The sequence below is a fragment of the Neltuma alba genome, unplaced genomic scaffold (genome assembly GCF_004799145.2).
Source record: "Neltuma alba isolate B1F8T4 unplaced genomic scaffold, ASM479914v2 tig00002517_pilon, whole genome shotgun sequence".
In the NCBI taxonomy this organism is placed as follows: Eukaryota; Viridiplantae; Streptophyta; class Magnoliopsida; order Fabales; family Fabaceae; genus Neltuma; species Neltuma alba.
Window position 1 is genome coordinate 1 of NW_021632894.1, and position 19,871 is coordinate 19,871.

A 19,871-nucleotide genomic window follows, 5' to 3' on the forward strand; every position below is an offset into this window, starting at 1 on the left:
GCAAAAAAATTAGCCGCAATAAGTCAGCGTTGTTGCTGTTGTTGATGATGAGTCATTTTTTTAGTAATATTTAAAAACAAATGCTGTTTCGGCTGGACACAAGATCGGAGCGTGCCTATATTTAGCACTGTAATCTGGGATTTTCCCTCTGCCTATAGAGATTTCCTTATATTAAGACGTCTTAGGGTGTGTTTGGATGAAACCAAACCATGGTTTGGAGAATAGTTTTAGAGAAGAGATAGATTCTGTGAAGAATAGATTTTGTAAAAAAATGATTAGAGAAGTAAGAGTGTTTGGATAGCTGTTATCAGAAGTACTTTTTATATATACAAATTACTAAAAAAAAACATAAGTTAATAATATGATAATTATAAAAGAGAAATTTTATGATATATTTTAATTTGAAGGAATAAAATTGATTTTAATAGTATATTTTTACCAACATAATTAATAATACATAGGATAATGTAATTAATAAATAATTAATATGTGTATATATGTTTATAAGATATAAGGTTAAATATGTTTATAAAAAAATAATTGAGAAATGTTAAAATCATATTATTGTGAGTTGAGATCTACTCTGACAAGCACAATCATCTCTCCAATTTGAGCCCGAAGCATGAATGAATTTACTTCTCTTGAAACCAGGGTTTCAGATTAGCCTCTAAAATTGATGTTGTTTGGGTGACATCTCACCAAAACCATGGTTTTGCCTCCCAACCATTGTTTTGAGGGTCACCCAAACAGCGCCCTTAGTCAGATAAAGTGAGCACAACCTCGTTAGTTCAAGGACTCTCTTCTCTGCCCCCAACACAATTCCCAACCCCCCCCCCTCCCAGGACAAAAAAAAAAGAAGGCCATTCTCTTTTTAAAATATGTATGACGAAGGTCGTCGTCCTCTTCATGCCTGTTGCTTATCACAATTCAAAAGCGTTTTTTCCACATCCATCTGTCCCCTGAGAGGAGCTCCCATGCGACCAAGTAATTAATGCAATCATGGAAGCTTCATTGTAACGCTTTCTACTTTTTCTTTAAAAAAGAAAATCGTGCAGATGTATTCTTCTTCCGGTGAAGGTAATTCTGTTTGAGTATGAGTCATGTTGTAGTGGGTTATACTGTATGTGAGCATCTCTCTAAGGTTTACTACAATAGTTTCTACTTATTAAGAGTCTACTACCGGGGGAAACAAAAAGAAGGAAAAGCATATGATTTGGGGTCGCAGGAAACGAATCATAAATTCCCAAGACCAAACCCCTCCCCCCAAAAAAAACCCGAAGAAATGGGCCTTTTGTTCTTAGGCCATCTCTCCGTAATCGATCCAACTACTTCCAACTGGGCTTGGGAGGATGAGTGGATGACTTGCTGGAATTTATTTGAATTAGTTAGATACGAATTAATTGGGCCTTGCTACTATATCATTAGGATCCTCATATGTACCCGCCGTTATTAATCCAGCTTCGATGCGATGGAAAAAAAACCGATCCAAATGTATAAACTAGGGAAGATCAAATGGAGGGGAAGACTACAGAGTAGCTCAGGATGGATAATGCGCGAAGGAAGCAATGGTATTGTCCGTCTTGGTTTGGTAAATTTATAAACGACGTTGAGAAATCGTGCGCGACTGGTAAGTTAATAATCAATGAAAAGATAAGCCAAAGTAGTAAAATTTGCCACCTGCAAAGCATTATAGAGTATCTACACATCCACACACAAAAAACACAGGCTGGTAATATAATGGTCACTTAAGTAACAGTCACATGGAGCTTTATGTTTCACGTAGAGCCATGTGATCCAGCCTACCACGGGTCTCTGTTCAGAATTCTCCTGTGCCTTGTGATACCACCTCTCATTGTCATTAACCTCTAAAAACTTAAAGGTACACTTTTCTTTACGAGTAAGAATAGGTCAAAGATAGGACAACCACAGGGGCCTTTGTACATATATGCCAAACCATTCCCTTTCACCACAGTCTGGACTTGTTAATTCATCGTTTTCACTGTTCCAGAAGGAAAGTGACCACCCTCAACTTCCAAAGTCCTACACATGGGAAATATCATTCCATTCTTTGGCTTAGTTTCTCTTCGTCTGTGCTTCCTTGGTTTCCACTTCATACGGTTCTCTTTCCCTTTTCCCTCTAATTTCAGTGTCAACTAATGAGTTGACTGGGATTCCCAGTGTGTGATGTTATTTTGTGTTCTGCATTGCAGATGGACCCATTTATGACTCCACAGCGTGCACAGAGGTAAGATGAGTGGATCAGCCCTTTATGCAATCTATAGAAATGGGACAAACCATGTGATGGATGCAAACTTGGCATGGAATTAAGGCAGTTTTGTTTTGGATTGGTGCTGAATATGTGTGCTCTTATCATAAAAGCGGGGCCAATATGAGAAGAGGCTTCGTAATTAGAGGACTAACCGTGGAGGGCTTATGTATATGAATAAGCAATAACATCAGCTGGCGGGGCTGGTGGGTGTTTAGTTGTTGTCTTCAAGTCACGTCAAAGCCCTCCCCGCCCACCAACCCCACCGTCTGTCTCACCCCATATCTCCATAATTATTTTGATCCATCATCCATAATTTATCTCTTTAATTAAACAGTTGATCACTCCTTGTGATGTTGTTAACAAGAATGAACTGGCCGGTTTTCACAGAGGAGGCTTTCCCTCCATGGCGGCCTGCGGAGGCCTCGGAAACCAAGCAAGGGGGGCAAATAGGTACGTGACTACGAAGTAGAGGCTTCAATTTGATATTTGTGAGTACCATGAGGAGATGGTAATTGTTGATAGTGAAGCCGGGGGACCAAAATTGGGAGAAAGGGAAAGGTAAGATGCAAAGAGAAGGCCCACACGAGGGACACAGCGCACTGGATAATGAGGACAGAGACAAATAAATGAAAAGTGGAAGCCACGCAGGGGCCAGATCCATCCAAAGATATTTTCTATTGTTCCTATTTTTGTTTGGTTTGATTGGTGAGGCTGTAGATCAGATCAAACTACGACTCACATGTTGCTGGATTTTTTTAATGATTGGCGCCTCACAACACCTGCATAACACTACTGTGTTCTTTCACTCATGACTTCCACTGATTAGTGATCCAATTCCCTTCCCAAATTCTGGAAAACCAAAAACAAACGTTTTCCACTGTCTAAATGTTAGTACTTCATTTTGTTGGATCACCAAAAGTCAGCCCCATACTTAAAAATTGGAGCATTACCCACTTAACCCCTCCTCCCCCCCCCCCAAAAAAAAAAAACAAATATGACATAATCTTTTTGAAATATTCCTACATAATATTAGTTTGTATAATTATATGTATACGTATATATCAAAATGTAAGTTATAGAAGAAGTTGATTTTAAAAAAATGATAAATTAAGAACTAAATTCAAACCTAGCTAATTCTTATACTCCATTCAGTCCTTTTTATACATTCATCACAAGACACACAACAGCTGGAGGCTCATTGTCTATAGAAGTAACTATTTCTGATTTTTCAAAATTTTGTAACAGCTCCCGGCCACATGCATGAATGATGCAGCCATCCATTTATATATATATATTTTTATTTTTAATATTTTATATCCTATCCTCCTAGACGCTTATTTTTTAGTAACTTGACAGTGAAAGGCCAAAAAATATTTCACGTCGTGCAACGGGGTGTTCGGAAGCGGAGCATCGCCGGGAAACCCAGGGAAGGTGTTGCTGGACCGTCGGAATTTCGGATCATTCAACGTGTATGGCGTGGCACGCCACAAGTTCTTGATCCCCGGCGTGTGGGACCCCAGAACCCAGTCGTGCTGGACTCCTCAGTAATTTAGTTATGTTCCCGCCCTTCCTCACATGTATGATTCCTTAATTTTTTTTTTTTTTTGAAAAAAAATTCATCTGATGCGGACAACTTTATTAGGAGATGGCAAGCAATGGGGCCAACGCGATAGCAAGAATACGTATACATGTACATGTACATTTCAAATTGGTTCACCCCCCATTTCTGTGACATTTTTAAGTTTTAACAATAAATAGCATGCCTCATCGCCTGTTATGAGCTCTTTTGTTCACCATTCATTAATGAATCTAGAGAGAGAATAGCATTACTGACTGCTCATCATTTAAAAGGCAGTGCGGTTTCCTATAATAACATCGTAGACAAGTATGTGTAGCTCATTGTCATGATGAAATTTATTATAAATTCATAAATAATGCATAATAGCGTCCACCAATTTAAATCGATTGTTCTGGGCCTCCCGCCGGCAAAAAGAAAAGGGCTTTGTGGAAGGGCTAATGAAGAGAGTACGTAGGCGTGAGACCGATGGAAAGATTGGGTTTGTGCGGCGCAAACAATGATTTCCGTCTGCAAAATGATTATGAGCATGTCTCCTTAGTATGCTCCATTGTTTGTACATACTAGAACCCAGAGTCAGCTAGTGTGATTAATTAAACGCACTTGACATCATCACAATTTAGATTGTTAATTAATGCCGATGCTAATATAATCTTTGGTAATACTATCTCTAATCCTAATTATAAGAGCTGGTTAACTAATTTAAGGAGATTAAGAAAATAAGTTAAATTAGTTATTTGTAATAAATATGTGTTGCCTTTCTTAAAACATTCTTAATAATCAAGTGTATTGGTTAGAACTACCATTATTAGAAGGACTGTCTTGAAAAAAAAATGCATAATATGAGAGACAAAAATGATTGAGATTTTATATTTATGATCAAAATAAAAGTCAAACAATATCTTATATTAAGTACCGGAGGTAGTATGTTGTCTTCACATGCATAGTGTTCGTTGGGTAGTCAGGATGACACGCATTATGTGAATGAACATTTTACAGGATTACAGGATGGGTGAGTGTGCTTGATTTAGTCCAGACAAGGCGGGAGAACCATGCATATTAGTTGATGCGCATAATACACATACTACGGGGTACTTTCACACACAATAAAACAAATGCCCTCTATTATTTTTTTTTGCCCTCAAATTATTTTGGTGCCTGGTTAGACAACAGCAGTTAACGAAGCTGCAAGGCCCCTTAATGTTAGATTTGAAAAGAAATCTGAGGGCGTGGATTATAAGGGTGTGGGCCGGGGTGTTGCGCTGGAAATGAGTGTCATGTTCCACAACAAACCCATTTAGGGTGCGGACTAATTGAAATTAAAAAAAACAAAAAAAAAAGCAAAGTCATCAGGGCACGTTGAGAATTGTGAGTGACACATATCATATGAATATGTGACGTTGTCTCATTAATTGTCTGGCAAGTAGCATCTTTGCGAATAAAAAGACAAAAGTGATAATGAAGAAGTAGATCTGTACGGGTCGATATTTGGATTGGGTGACCACAGAAAGTCCCAAGGGTCAAATTTGAGCTTATTCACATATGCGTATTGATGCATCTCCATCCATATCCCCAATCCTGCTCGCTGGGTCGGGTTCCCATCCTTAATTTATTATCCCCACTCAATCCCGCTTTACATCGACATTAAATAAAAAGATACAATTTCTCTTAATCCAGAAATGAGAAATCATCGTTTGTGATCGGATAAGATGGGAGAGCATGAAAAGCGAGTGGATACATAACGTGGATTACATATAGAACGCAACTGAGTTAGAAGAAGTGATGGAACAACGCAAATGATGAAAGGTGGTGTGGTTGAGCAAAGCGTGTCCGAGGGAGAGGCATATTCGTGCAAGATACATCGTCATGCTTTCATTTTGCTTCTTCCCAATAACTTCAATGATCCCCAGGGCTCTCCAATTCAAATAACCCATTCCCATGCTCATGATGATGCATACATTCAACGTAACAACTTTAAACTTCAATTCCCTAATGTTCGTATTGATTATTAATTTCATACAAAAATATATATGAAGACTGTATATATATATATATATATAACTAAATTTAAGTAACAGTGTCAATAGTGTAGCAGGCTGAGCAGAAATATCCAGAGGGGAGTGATCATATCTACATGATATTTTGATGTGGCGGACGTTAGGCCACATAAGCTTAATAAAATGGCAGAACTTAAGTAGTGCTTTTGGCTGTTTTTTTTTTTTTTTTTTGGGGCAGGAAGAATGAGTGGATCAGCCCCTTACGCAATCTATCGAAATGGGACAAACCATGTGATGGATGCAAACCTGGCATGGAATTAAGGCAGTTTTTTTTGGATTGGTGCTGACTATGTGTGCTCTTATCATAAAAGCGGGGCCAATATGAGAAGACGCTTCGTAATTAGAGGACTAGCCGTGGGGGGCTTATGTATGTGAATAAGCAATAACATCAGCTGGCGGGGCTGGTGGGTGTTTAGTAGTTGTCTTCAAGTCACGTCAAAGCCCTCCACGCCCACCAACCCCGCCGTCTGTCTCTCCCCATATCTCCATAATTATATTGATCCTTCATCCATAATTTGTCTCTTTAATTAATCAGTTGATCACTCCTTGTGATGTTGTTAACAAGAATGAACTGGTTTTCATGGAGGAGGCTTTCCCTCCATGGCGGCCGGCCGGCCGGAGGCCTCGGAAACCCAAGCGGGGGCAAATAGGTACGTGACTATGAAGTAGAGGCTTCAATTTGATATTTGTGAGTACCATGAGGAGATGGTAATTGTTGATAGTGAAGCCGGGGGACCAAAATTGGGAGAAAGGGAAAGGTAAGGTGCGAAGAGAAGGCCCACACGAGGGACACAGCGCACTGAATAATGAGGACAAGGACAAATAAATGAAAAGTGGAAGCCACGCAGGGGCCGTAGATCCAAAGATATTTTCTATTGTTCCTATTTTTGTTTGGTTTGATTGGTGAGGCTGTCGATCACATCAAACTAGGACTCACATGTTGCTGGATTTTTTTGATGATCGGCGCCTCACAACACCTGCATAACACTGCTGTGTTCTCTCACTCATGCCTTCCACTGATTAGTGATCCAATTCCCTTCCCAAATTCTGGAAAACAAAAAACAAACGTTTTCCACTGTCTAAATGTTAGTACTTAATTTTGTTGGATCGACCGAAAGTCTGCCCCGTACTTAAAATTGGAGCATTACCCACTTAACCCCCTCCCAAAAAAAAAAAACATAATCTTTTTGAAATATTCCTACATAATATTAGTTTATATAATACTCCTCCGGTCCTAATTATAAGAGCCAATTGACTTATTTGAGGAGATTAAGGAAATAAGTTAAGTTGGTTATTTATAATAAATAAGTGTTGTTATTCCTAAAATATCCTTGCTAATTAAGTATATTGGCTAAAACTATCATTATTAGAAGGATTATCTTGAAAAAAAATGCATAAATATAAAAGAAAAAATGGATTGGGTCTTATAATTAGGACCAAATAAAAAGTCAAATTGGGTCTTATAATAAGGATCGGAGGAGTATATATTTATACGTATATATCAATATGTAAGTTATGGAAGTTGATTTTAACAAAATGATAAATTAAGAACTAAATTCAAACCTAGCTAATTCTTATACTCCATTCAGTCCTTTTTATACATTCATCGCAAGACACACAACAGGTGGAGGCTCATTGTCTGCTTCGATATAGAAGTAACTATTTCTAATTTTTCAAAAATTTTTAACAGCTCCCGGCCACATGCATGAATGATGCAGCCATCCATTTTTATATATATTTTTATTTTTAATATTTTATATCCTATCCTCCTAGACGCTTATTTCTTAGTAACTTGACAGTGAAAGGCCAAAAAAATTTCACGATTGCGACGACATTAATTAAATTAATTTTGGAAAAAACTATTGAATAATAAGCCAATTTGATCACAAAATGAATGAATCAAATCACTCAGTCTCCCCAGTCGAGCAGACTTATGAAATCAATGGATTCAACCACCAGATTACTCATACTTGTACCAAAGAAAAGGAAGGAGGAGAAAAGGAATCTTTCATGTGAAGAAGCAGCGAGCTTCTATATTCTGAAAGACATCGAGTGAGAAGTACGTGGGGCCGGATCTGTTTGAATATTTATATACTTTCTCTTGCTCTAAATATAAAATCTTTTTTATAGTGTAAATTACACTATAAAAAAAAATTTATATTTAAAATTAAAAGAGTATATATATTCACATATATGTATGTATGCATGTGATAAGTTGATAAGGGACGCAGAACAAACCCAAAAAGCAGGAAATTGCCCACTTAATTTGAAACGGGAAATATAAAATATTGAGAATATGCAAACGTTGATCATCGAAATTCTACAAGACAACCTGGAACGGATCCAATCGGAGTAATGTGATGGTCATACCGTCGTTCAAATAATTTTTTATTCCATAAAGAGCAACGTTGGTTCTGAATCGAATTTTTTTTATTAAAAAAATAATTGAGGAATGTTAAAATCATATTATCGTTAAGATCTACTCTACAGGCACAATCATACTCTCTCATTTGAGCCAAAAGCAAAATAATTCATTTCTTCTGAAATCATGGTTTTGATTCAAAACCATAATTTCTGTTTTTTCCTGGGTGTTTGGCAAGTCTAGGACCCAAACCATGGTTTTTTACAACTTGGAGCGGATTCAATCCAAGTAATGTGATAGTCATACCGTCGTTCAAATAATTTTTTATTCCATAAAAAGCAACGTTGGTTTTGAATCGAAATAAAAAAATGAGTCTAATACAAAGGCCTTGGCGGGGTACAGCCTTTGGAACCCGAAACGCCACTGTCCACGGCACCCAGCACGCACTGCCCATGGATTATTGCTTTTGTTTATTTGATTTTTTAACTAATAAAATATTAAAACGTTCACGTTAAAACCACTTGCTCTTTTATAATTCATGAATCATAAATCTTTTGAGGAATAAGTAATGTTGTTCATAATTTGTGAATTACACGACTTGATATAGATCTTATATTGGTATCCATGATATTGACTAGATAGGCTTTTTCTTTTTTTATTAGCCAACACCAGATAGGCTTTATATATAGATATATTTTACTAAAAACATATTAATAAGATAATTTGGGGTTAGCCATGAGTTGTCGTGCTTTAACTTTTAATGCCGATCATAGTCAAATGTAATTTTAAATAGAATTGACATGAACAGCTCGTGCAAGTGGGAAACAAATGAGATCTGTTGGATTATTTGAAATTACAATAAAAAAAATTGACGTGGCAGAGACGTATACAATACACTGCTTGCCCTAATTTGATATGAATGCGTTGCCGTCATTGAAAGAGTGGAAACAAGGCCCTGTGAAATCAGGACTTCACGTCCCTGTATGTTGCGTTCCTCGTTTAGAATAAAACAACCTTCCTCATTATTGTTGCAATTCCAGACGCAAAAACCCTCCAGTCTCAAACAATTCATCCGCATTTGATTCTCGTCTTCCATTTTGTTTGTTTGTTCTCTCCCATCCTTTCAAGAGACTACCAACCCCTTTTCTTTTCCTACCAAAGACAATCGACCCCTCGACCCTGAGTTTTGGTAAGTTCCTGTCCAACTTGTCCTGCAACACAACAAAAACACAACAATTATGAATTTGAAAAAAAAGGGTAGAAACCGTGATTGCAACTTGAACGGAAAATACCAAGCAGTCAAGTACTGTAGTAATGTAATGTGGTCTACTTGCACTAATCAAATTACTTCTCCAGTCCTAAATATAAAATCCTTATACAATTTGTATAAAAATCTTATATTTAGAATTATAAGAGTGGTTAAATAGGTCTTATATCATCAATTATACTACTGGTAAGAAAAAAAATTGTACAAAAGGCACAACAGATTCACTTTTCATCTCATCTCTGATCCCAGTGGCTTGATCCGGAGGAGCGCCCACCATTTCCGCATCAGAAGTGACCAGCGTCAAGTAACGTACGGTCCATACTTTCGTTCCTGAGATGAGATGAACGGGTACGGCCTGCTTTTGGGCCCCATCCAAAGCCGTCGCCGCATTCACTTGCGCTGCGCCTCCTCTCTCTTTCCCTGTTTCTTTTGTTGAATTATTTTTAATCGTCATATCGTCGGCTCCTCCTCAGCCGACCGGACGCAACTTGTCTCAAAAACTATCGCTATAAATATACATTCCGCCCACTCCAGGCCCAACTATCCGCTTCTCCTCTTTTCTTCCTCGTCTTTTTCAATGGGCTTCTTCCAGTTATCCTCTCTTTCCCGTTCCACCGCCAGCAAATGGCTCGGCCTCGTCACCGCCGTCTGGATTCAATCTATTTCTGGCAACAACTACACTTTCTCCAACTACTCCCGTGCCCTCAAATCCCTTATGCATCTCACCCAGATCGAGCTCAACAATCTCTCCGTCGCCAAAGATGTGGGCAAGGCCTTTGGACTCCTCGCCGGCCTCGCTTCCGACCGTTTTCCTACTTGGGCCATCCTCCTCATCGGCTCCCTTGAAGGTCTCCTCGGTTACGGCGTCCAGTGGCTCGTCGTTAGTCAAAGGATCCAACCACTTCCCTACTGGCAGGTAATGAATACGCTCAGTCCAATTCCCTATGCAACTGCCATGTGGGCCTCATCATCAACTCATTATCTCCGGGAAAGTTCCATTTTTATGTCTTCTGCGTCATAAATGAATCTTTGTGTGCCGAGCGACTTTACATTCTGTAATTAACTTTTACTGCTTCTGTATAGATGTGCATATTTTTGTGCTTGGGAGGGAATAGCACGACTTGGATGAACACGGCAGTGTTAGTGACGTGCATACGAAATTTTCGGAAAAACAGAGGGCCGGTTTCTGGCATTCTGAAAGGATTTGTTGGGTTAAGCACCGGGATATTCACAGATCTCTGTTCTGCTCTGTTTGCTGACGATCCCTCTTCCTTCCTCGTTATGCTCTCCTTAATTCCCTTCGCCGTCTGCCTCACCGGCATCTTTTTCCTCCGCGAGTCTCCCCCTGCTTCTACAGCAGCCGAGAACGAAGAAGAATCCAAGTATTTCGGCATACTGAACGGCCTCGCAGTCATCGTCGCCGTTTATTTATTGATTTTTGGATTCATACCCGACCCCAGCACGCTCGTGTCTCGAGTGTTCGCCGGTGGTCTACTAGTTCTGTTGACGTCGCCGTTGGTCATTCCTTTACATTCATACTTCAAAGGCTTGCCGATTCTGGATATTGAAGAAGAGGGGAAGGAACCGTTGCTTCAGAATGAGGAGAAGGTGAGAGAAGAGGCGGGGCCGGAGGTGGTTGTGAGGAGGAGGAGGAGGCCAGTGGTGGGAGAGGAACACACGATAGCAGAGGCGCTGAGCACGATGGATTTTTGGATTTTGTTTGTGTCGTTTCTGTGCGGGGTTGGAACGGGTCTGGCGGTGATGAACAATATGGGTCAAATCGGGTTGGCACTCGGATACTCCGACGTCTCCATTTTTGTGGCGCTTACAAGTATTTGGGGTTTCTTCGGGCGGATCATATCGGGTTCGGTTTCCGAATACTTCATCAAGTAAGTAACCGTCCTTGGCTTGCCTGAAGTCAGTCTACCCGGTCCAATTTCCATAACTTACGCTTTCTTGCTCGTATAAAACAAAAAATGAGATTTCGGCCAGAAAAGTAAATAACAAAAAGGGATGGTTTTTAATTCGTGTCAACTATTTATATGAGAGGATGGTTCTTATGCAGTTGAGCCCCCTCCAAATCATCTAATTATATTGATATATGTATAACACAGTAAAATATAATTTTTTTCATTAAAAGTTTATGCAATTTACAAATAATAAACTTCCCTCGAACTTATAAGAAACCCCGCAGAAGCGTCCTGCCAAGCCACCATGGAATTGGCTGCGTACAGCTGATTTTCACAAGAGGTTTGATTTGTTAAGATTATTTACAACCCCAGCTTATATATATTAGTCTCTTTGTCGATCAAATCTGGATATAATTGGGTTTTCCTTTCATGTATCGGGTGCATGTGACTTTTTGATTTACAGAGCCTCAGATATTTTTTAGATTTTTTTTTTTTGGAAGAATGACAGCTAAGAACCTCTGAATCAGTATTTTTCAAAAAATTTCCAAAATTGAAATATAGGAAAAATGAGCGGTGAATTTGGGGAATATCAATTATAATGAGTTCCCGATTTAGTATCAACATTCTTAATTATAAGGTCTTTAATTATCATTCTCCCCATTTTTTCCCGTCATATAGAAAGGTTTAAGAGGAGCTAGAGTTACCAGGGCCTCCTAGGATATTTTGGAGTCTGCAGCACCTGATATAGGCATGTTTCCTTTCTGTCTTTATGGGTGTTGACTTTCGTACATTCTGCCCTATCTCATAGTTTTATTATAAATGTAGAAGAAAAACTATCCTCCCGGTCGATTCTTAAATTAAATATTTTGTGTATCTTGCGCAGTACATGTGATTTAAGATAAATGATTTCATAGGACTTTTTAATACCAAAGAAAACCAAGGCGAAAGTAAGGAAGTTAGGTAAAATATGGGACATCAAGTGGAAAATGACAGCTGAATCTAACCCAAATTGTTAGTCAAAATTGTAAACATAGTTGACGTGAAATGGATGGGGCTCATGTGTGGACAGGAAAGCGGCAACACCCAGACCTCTATGGAACGCGGCGTCTCAGATTCTGATGGGCGTGGGATACATACTCATGGCCACCGCCGTGCCTGGTTCCCTCTATGTTGGCTCTATGGTGGTTGGCATTTGCTATGGAGTGCGTCTGGCCGTGACGGTCCCTACGGCTTCTGAACTATTTGGACTCAAATACTACGGTCTCATCTACAACATCCTCATCCTCAATCTTCCCCTCGGATCTTTCCTCTTCTCCGGCCTCCTCGCCGGCATATTATACGATATGGAGGCTACTGCCGTCGCAGGAGGCGGCAACACCTGCGTCGGAGCCCACTGTTACAGGCTTGTCTTCATAATCATGGCCGCCGCATGCATTGTTGGGTTCTTGTTGGACATTTTGTTGTCCTTCAGAACCAAGAATGTTTACAGAAAGATTTCAGCCAGCAAGAATATTAGATAGCTGAAGAGTACGAAGATGGCTCAAGAATCGTGGGATTGATGGGCTTTTTGCTCGGTGATATCCTGGTTTCTTCACGCCAAAGTTAGCTTATTCCTTCATTGTCCACTTCTCATGTATCCTCAGTTGGTTCTATCGGCAAAAAAATTAGCCGCAATAAGTCAGCGTTGTTACTGTTGTTGTCTTGTTGATGATGAATCGTTTTTTTAGTAATATTTAAAACAAAATGCTGTTTCGTGCTGGACACAAGATCGGAAGTGTGCCTATATTTAGCACTGTAATCTGGGATTTTGATTTTCCCTCTGCCTATAGAGATTTCCTTGTATTTAAGACGCCTTAGTCAGATAAAGTGAGCACAACTTCATTAGTTCAACCACTCTCTCTTCTCTGCCCCCAACACAAACCCCCCCCCCCCGGCCCAAAAAAAAAAAAGGCCTTTCTCTTTTTAAAATATGTATGACGAAGGGGTCGTCCTCTTCATGACTGTTGCTTATCACAATTCAAAAGCGTTTTTTCCATATCCATCTGTCCCCTGAGGGAGCTCGCATGCGACCGAGTAATTAATGCAATCATGGAAGCTTCATTGTAACGATTTCTACTTTTTCTTTTTTTTTTTTAAAAATCGTGCAGATGTATTCTTCTTCCGGTGAAGGTAATTCTGTTTGAGTTATTGTAGTTGGATGTTATATTACATGTGAGCATCTCTCTAAGGTTTACTATGATATTTTCTACTTATTAAGAGTCTACTACGGGGGAAAACAAAAAGAAGGAAAAGCATGCTTTGGAGTCGCAGGAAACGAATCATAAATTCCCAACACCACCCCCCCCCCCACCCAAAAAAAAAACCCAAAAAAATTGGCCTTTTGTTCTCATGCCATCTCTCCGTAATCGATCCAACTGCTTCAAACTAAGGTTGGGAGGATGAGTGGATGAATTGCTTTCAATCAGTTAGATACGACTTAATTGGGCCTTGCTACTGTATCATTAGGATCCTCATTTGTTACCCGCCATTATTAATCCGGGCTCGCCGTGGGAAAGAACCGATCCAAATGTGTGAGCTTGGGAAGATCAAAAGGAGGGGAAGACTGTAGAATAGGTCAGGATGGGTAATGCCGAATGAAGTAATTGTATTTGTTAAGTCTTGGTAAAGTTATAAATGACGTTTAGAAATTGTGTGCGACTGGTAAATTGACAATCACTGAAAAGATAAGCCAAAGTAGTAAAATTTGCCAGCTGCAAAGCATTATAGAGTATCTACACATACACACACAAAAACACAGGCTGGTAATAAAATTGTCACTTAAGTGACAGTCACATGGAGCTTTATGTTTCACGTAGAGCCATGTGATCCAGCCTACCACGGGTCTCTGTTCAGAATTCTCCTGTTGCCTTGTGATACCACCTCTCATTGTCATTAACCTCTAAAAACTTAAAGGTACACTTTTCTTTACGAGTAAGAATAGGTCAAAGATAGGACAACCACAGGGGCCTTTGTACATATATGCCAAACCATTCTCTTTCACCACAGTCTGGACTTCCAAATTCATCGTCTTCACTGTTCCAGAAGGAAAGTGACCACCATCACCCTCCAAAGTCCTACACATGGGAAATATTATTCCATTCTTTGGCTTAGTTCTCTTCGTCTGTGCTTCCTTGGTTTCCACTTTATACGGTTCTCTTTCCCTTTTTCCTCTAATCTGAGTGTCAACTAGTAAGTTGACTGGGATTCCCGGTGTGTGATGTTATTTTGTGTTCTGCATTGCAGATGGACCCATCTATGACTCCACTGCGTACACAGAGGTAAGATGTTTTCAACATGGGATTGAAAAGATTAAGGTTGTGTCTGTTTCCAATGTACATGCTTCCTTGACAGTGCAAAAGGGAGCCCGAGGAGCCGCTTTACATGGGAGGAATTTTGAACAGTCATCTCCCTCAGTTCTCCTCTCAGAGTCAGGGTGTTGAGGAGGGCCATGGTTATATTATGCCTTCATTGGTTTTGCACAACCTCACTCAGGGGACAATCTACTGTTTCTCCAGTTGGGTGGTGTTCTTTGCTCTCTTTCTCCTACTTTCATTTTTGTAATGTATCCGATGTTTAGAAAATTATCTTCTTTACTCTCTTTCTCCTCCTATATTTTTGCAATGTGATTGACGGCTTAGATTCTGTGTTTTATACTGGTATTGTACTGTGACGATGCTGAGGCCTATGATATTTTACAGTTTGGGTAAGAGTCGAAAGTGGAAGTTCAGGTCTAGTAAGGGCAACCCTCCAAACGGGAAATATGGCATATGACTGCATTGGCACAGTTTTGGCCAAGCCTGGCTGCTGGTCATTTCTTAAAGGAGGATTTGTTCTGGATTCCTCATCAAAATTATCAATACTCTTCTTTCAGGTTCCTTTCAATTTGTTGAAATTTTGCAGCCTCGTAAACAGCTTCAATCCTCTAACATAGTTGATTGCTTGTTCTAATGCTGCAGAACGCTTATGGTAGTGACATCAAAATAGCCCTGGCCAGTCCTTCTTTGCAGCCATTTACGATACAGCAGTGGAGAGTTAATCAACAGTATATCATCAACACTGTGCGTGCATTTGAGTTTAATGTTTCTTCAGCATATATTTGATTCATGTATGAACAGAATTTAAATCTGTTCCCACTTTGAAATTCACAGAAAAGAAAGCGAGCCGTAACTATTCATGTGTCCGAATCAAATGGAGACAGATTGCCAGGAGCCGCCATCACTGTAGAGCAGGTCTCTAAAGACTTCCCTTTCGGATCTGCTATTGCAAAGACCATCCTTGGCAATATGCCATACCAGGTTTCTACCTCCTACATTCGTTTATAAATTACTTGGTCCATTCTTCCCTCCCCCCAAGCATAGGTATCCTCCTATTGGAGGCAATCTTATTCGAGGTGCTGTCGGGCATTAAATGTGGACACCTCTTCCAGTGGGATTCGAATCTTGGTTCGTCATATTATGAAGAACTGGTCCCTTCCGCTAGATCCAACCTTGTTGATAAATTACCTAGTCTATTCCAGTAACACCATGACAAAATTAGAACCGCAAGGCCATTATTACTTAGTCTTTATATGGATTGGGCCTGATTAGATATTTCGTAGCCCATAAACCAATGAATGGGTCAAACAACATTTTTGACAACATAGATATGAAAAACAAAAACGAAAATCTTCCCATTTGTGCCTGCAGAACTGGTTTGTGAAGCGGTTCAATGCTGTAGTATTTGAAAATGAGCTCAAATGGTACGCAACAGAGCCTGACCAAGGCAAGATCGACTACACCATTCCAGATCAGATGATGCAATTTGTGAGAGAAAACAAGCTCATAGCAAGAGGCCACAACATATTCTGGGAAGATCCTAAATACACACCAGCATGGGTTCATAACCTTACCGGTCCGCAGTTACAATCTGCTGTGAGTTCTCGGATTCAAAGTTTAATGAGCAAATACAAAGAGGAGTTCATACACTGGGATGTCAGCAACGAGATGCTCCACTTCAATTTCTATGAGCGACGACTTGGACCTGATGCCTCATTCCAGTTCTTCCAGACAGCACATACATCCGACCCATTAGCAACCTTGTTCATGAATGACTTTAATGTTGTTGAGACTTGCTGTGATGTAAATTCCACTGTTGACTCGTACATCTCAAGGTTACAACAATTGAGGCAACATGGTGTCTTTATGGATGGGATTGGCTTAGAAGGTCACTTCACAATACCGAATCCTCCTCTTATCAGAGCAATCCTAGACAAGTTGGCAACGCTTGGAATCCCCATTTGGTTTACTGAAGTCGACATCAGCAAGACTCTTGATAAAAATACACAGGTCATCAACATAAGCTGATCGATCTTCCGTTCATTTGACCGAATGTGGTTTAATTACTCTTAACTTCTGATTTGGTTATACTAACTGAAAACCATATAACGGAACTATCGATTTTGTGTGCAGGCTAGCTATTTGGAAGACGTGCTAAGAGAAGGATTCTCTCACCCTAGTGTGAATGGCATAATGCTATGGACAGCATTTCACCCTCAAGGGTGTTATCAAATGTGCCTCACGGACGGTGGTTTCAGGAATCTTCCAGCAGGGGATGTGGTGGATAAACTTATTCAAGAATGGCAAACCTGCAGTGTAAAGGGATTGACAGATCAACATGGTTCCTTTAGCTTTTATGGGTTCTTGGGAGAATATAGAATCGGAATCCAATATGGCAACAAAACTGCAAATTCAACTTTCTCCCTTTCTCAAGGTCAAGAAACTAGACATTTTACTATTACATTGTGACTCGCTCACTCGCCTCAACGTTCTTTTAATTAACCCTGCAGTAGCCGCATCTTAATCTTGCCAGATATGTACTAGTTTTATGTATCACCTTCGTAGCTGCATTAATCGCCATGATGTAAATCTCGGCTGTGTGCTTTACAACGCCAGAAATAGAGTTCCCTGGCCTTTTCTGGTTTCAAAATGCTTAGCTTAAGATTAGTTGTTAGCAATCCAGGAGACTATGCGCTCACATCAAGAAATCAAATACTGAAAAAGTCTTGCAATGCATTTTCAAGAAAGCCCACACATACATTCACACATACCAAAGTGTTCGGCCCTCTCGATTAATGCACTGGATTGGGACCACTGATCTTACTTTTTTGAAATTTGCTAAAAAGGTTCAAGATCTTTATTTAAAAACACAGCGAATTAGAATCATGACAGTCGAGAATCTTTTCAACCTTCAGCATGATATGATCTTTCCCATTGACTTTATTGATCTACAGATCTTCATTATGTATATAAAAAAAAATGTTTCGTGAGAGCAATTTTTCTTCAACTTGATAATATCACACAAACAAGCACATCACATCCATCTTCCTCAGCAGACAATCCAAAAGCCAGAGAAGGAAAAAAAACAACTTGTGAGGCCGAAAAAGCAAGTTTCTACATCAAACGCAAGATAAGATTGCTTCCTTGGCAAAATATTCACTCTGAGAATCTTTCCCGAATCCTTTGTCTCCTTTCGAAGACAAGCATGAATAGAAATCGTTGTCCCTGTATTTGAGAAGGTCGCCAATGCATGTGAAAAGCCAGCTCAAAATTACGGGAATATGTTCGCTTTATGAACTCCATAATCATAGAACTTCGGAAAAATCGGTAAAAGAGATAAATACTCCCAAGAAAATAATATAAAACTGAACACTAAAATATGCTACAAAGTAACAAGTATGGAACATAGAATGTTTTTTTCCTCGAGAATCTTGAAGGGGGTGGTATATAATAAGGAAGAATTTGTCAGATTTCCTGGCAAGCCAAAATCCAAGAACCCGTTTACTCCGAAAATCCTACGTCTCATTTACATTTGATAAGCAAAGAAGTCAAGAAAATGATCCTTCACAAGGCTAAAGCAAGCACATAAAGGGTAAAAAGCAGCTGGAAATGAAAATGAAGGCAGAGAAGGGGAGTGTTCTGGCTGTATTTCCCATGGCCAAACCAGCCAAATACGACCCATCTGCAAGAACGGCCTCTCCGGATCCCGAACTCGACATAGAACCCGTGTTAGTGTACCCATACCCGGATCCGGTACCAGTAGCTACCACACCCGTCCCTGATCCTTGTGCCATGGTTGGGTTCATAGGAGGCATGTCTCGTGAAGATTTCTGGCTGCGTAATCACACAAGAGACAATCATTAATTTATTTTAATATAGAACGATTAAAACGTTACTCGAGTTCCGGTCAAATAATGGGTTTTCTGTAAAGTGCAAGTGTCATAATCACCATAGGAACGGCAAAAGCACCAACCTTAACGAAGACCCACTTATTCCAACTAACAAAGGAGCATCCGATTTAAAATCGTATGCGTCAAAGTTTCAATCTTTGGCCGTTTGAAACATGGGTAAAAACAAGAGGTGAAATAGAGATTGTTCATCATATAGAAAGATTAGTTCACCTTGGAGAGGATGGACAGAAGGTGATCGTATAATCTGCACCTGCGCAAGTAAACGTACTCGTAGCATCGTCGTAGGCGTAGCTATACGACCTCGGGCAAGCGGCCTTGAACATCTCCGAGTAGACAGATGGTTTACACGTCGCCGGTGAACTATACGCGCCGCTGCAACAGTATTCCGGACTACGGAAAGCCTCGCACGCGCTCTTACAAGCGCTGCCGTCTTCAACTCTCAACTCCGCCGGGCACTGCATGTTCAGATCGGAAGTACACCCGGTCGAAGCACAGACACCTGACCCGCCCGTTCCTTCCACGATCATAGGGAGATTGTAGCCATCCACGAGGCTAACGTCGTAAAAGTCCTGACCACCTGTAGTGCCGAGAGTGAACTCAGCGAGCGTGGCCGGAGGGGCTGCCCCGGAACCGTCGCATTCGACCTTACCAGAGCCGCAGTCGCCGGTGAGACAAGAACCGGATGCGGATCCATCGAAAATGCAGCCAGTTCGACCCCAAAAGCGGCCGGACCAGCCGGTCGGAGCTTGGAATGAACGGGCAGTGTCTTTAGGGAGCTCGAATCCTGTGGTGTCGAGCCTAGGACTTCCTGCATTTGCAAGGATACCCGGCCATACAGTGTACTCGCATCTGTTTACAAATGTGAACGTTGTGGCCACAACACCTGGACAGGCAAAGAGAGAGATTAGAATATATTAAAAAAAATGTGTTGTTGAAAAGGCATGCAAAGCGAAGCATTCAGAGAGAGAAGAAGAAAAACAGAGAGGAAGAGAGCAAAAGAGTCACTATACCTGCGGGAATGAGGAGAGGGAGAAGGCAAGCGAGGATGAGGGTGAGGTAGGAGGGAGGAAGGGAATCCATGAGTGGGTTGAGGAGGAAGATGTCAAGATGAGGACTGAGGAGTGGGGAAGGAGCTCTTGTAATGGCTTCTGGCTTCTGGCAGTGAG

At 40.4% G+C, this 19,871-nt stretch overlaps 3 protein-coding genes across 4 annotated transcripts; 2 read left to right on the plus strand and 1 right to left on the minus strand.

The window, feature by feature from the left end:
* The first annotated feature begins 2,093 nt into the window (after nucleotides 1–2,093).
* LOC114730929 (endo-1,4-beta-xylanase 5) lies at nucleotides 2,094–17,438 on the plus strand. Of its 2 annotated transcripts, none has more exons than XM_028918049.1 (8): nucleotides 2,094–2,117; nucleotides 14,724–14,758; nucleotides 14,832–14,994; nucleotides 15,179–15,351; nucleotides 15,437–15,538; nucleotides 15,629–15,775; nucleotides 16,166–16,804; nucleotides 16,928–17,438. In XM_028918049.1, exons 3-8 carry the CDS (start codon nucleotides 14,862–14,864, stop codon nucleotides 17,261–17,263), a joined length of 1,530 nt encoding a protein of 509 aa, XP_028773882.1. In that variant the 5' UTR covers nucleotides 2,094–2,117; nucleotides 14,724–14,758; nucleotides 14,832–14,861; the 3' UTR covers nucleotides 17,264–17,438. The 2 variants fall into 2 exon arrangements, with proteins under 2 accessions (XP_028773882.1, XP_028773874.1); XM_028918041.1 differs by lacking the exon at nucleotides 2,094–2,117 and adding an exon at nucleotides 14,556–14,630.
* LOC114730944 (protein NUCLEAR FUSION DEFECTIVE 4) lies at nucleotides 9,865–13,370 on the plus strand. Its single transcript, XM_028918059.1, has 3 exons — nucleotides 9,865–10,447; nucleotides 10,615–11,420; nucleotides 12,511–13,370. The coding sequence occupies exons 1-3, from the start codon at nucleotides 10,109–10,111 to the stop codon at nucleotides 12,959–12,961; spliced, it is 1,596 nt and encodes a 531-aa protein (XP_028773892.1). The 5' UTR covers nucleotides 9,865–10,108; the 3' UTR covers nucleotides 12,962–13,370.
* A 746-nt stretch (nucleotides 17,439–18,184) lies between the features above and the next one.
* LOC114730962 (thaumatin-like protein 1) lies at nucleotides 18,185–19,871 on the minus strand. The gene is made up of 3 exons (XM_028918079.1): nucleotides 19,716–19,871; nucleotides 18,916–19,588; nucleotides 18,185–18,628 (listed from the first exon to the last, which is right to left on the minus strand). The coding sequence occupies exons 1-3, from the start codon at nucleotides 19,783–19,785 to the stop codon at nucleotides 18,367–18,369; spliced, it is 1,005 nt and encodes a 334-aa protein (XP_028773912.1). The 5' UTR covers nucleotides 19,786–19,871; the 3' UTR covers nucleotides 18,185–18,366.

Excerpts from the sequence above, each read along its gene's own strand:
- LOC114730944 (XM_028918059.1), top strand. The coding sequence starts at position 10,109 with ATGGGCTTCTTCCAGTTATCCTCTCTTTCCCGTTCCACCGCCAGCAAA. Across the intron at positions 10,448-10,614 it reads AACCACTTCCCTACTGGCAG|ATGTGCATATTTTTGTGCTT; the intron begins GTAATGAATACG and ends GCTTCTGTATAG. Across the intron at positions 11,421-12,510 it reads GTTTCCGAATACTTCATCAA|GAAAGCGGCAACACCCAGAC; the intron begins GTAAGTAACCGT and ends ATGTGTGGACAG.
- LOC114730929 (XM_028918041.1), top strand. The coding sequence starts at position 14,561 with ATGGGAAATATTATTCCATTCTTTGGCTTAGTTCTCTTCGTCTGTGCT. Across the intron at positions 14,759-14,831 it reads ACTCCACTGCGTACACAGAG|TGCAAAAGGGAGCCCGAGGA; the intron begins GTAAGATGTTTT and ends CTTCCTTGACAG. Across the intron at positions 15,776-16,165 it reads TTGGCAATATGCCATACCAG|AACTGGTTTGTGAAGCGGTT; the intron begins GTTTCTACCTCC and ends TTGTGCCTGCAG.
- LOC114730962 (XM_028918079.1), bottom strand. The coding sequence starts at position 19,785 with ATGGATTCCCTTCCTCCCTCCTACCTCACCCTCATCCTCGCTTGCCTT. Across the intron at positions 19,589-19,715 it reads CCCTCTCCTCATTCCCGCAG|GTGTTGTGGCCACAACGTTC; the intron begins GTATAGTGACTC and ends TTGCCTGTCCAG. Across the intron at positions 18,629-18,915 it reads TTCTGTCCATCCTCTCCAAG|CCAGAAATCTTCACGAGACA; the intron begins GTGAACTAATCT and ends GTGATTACGCAG.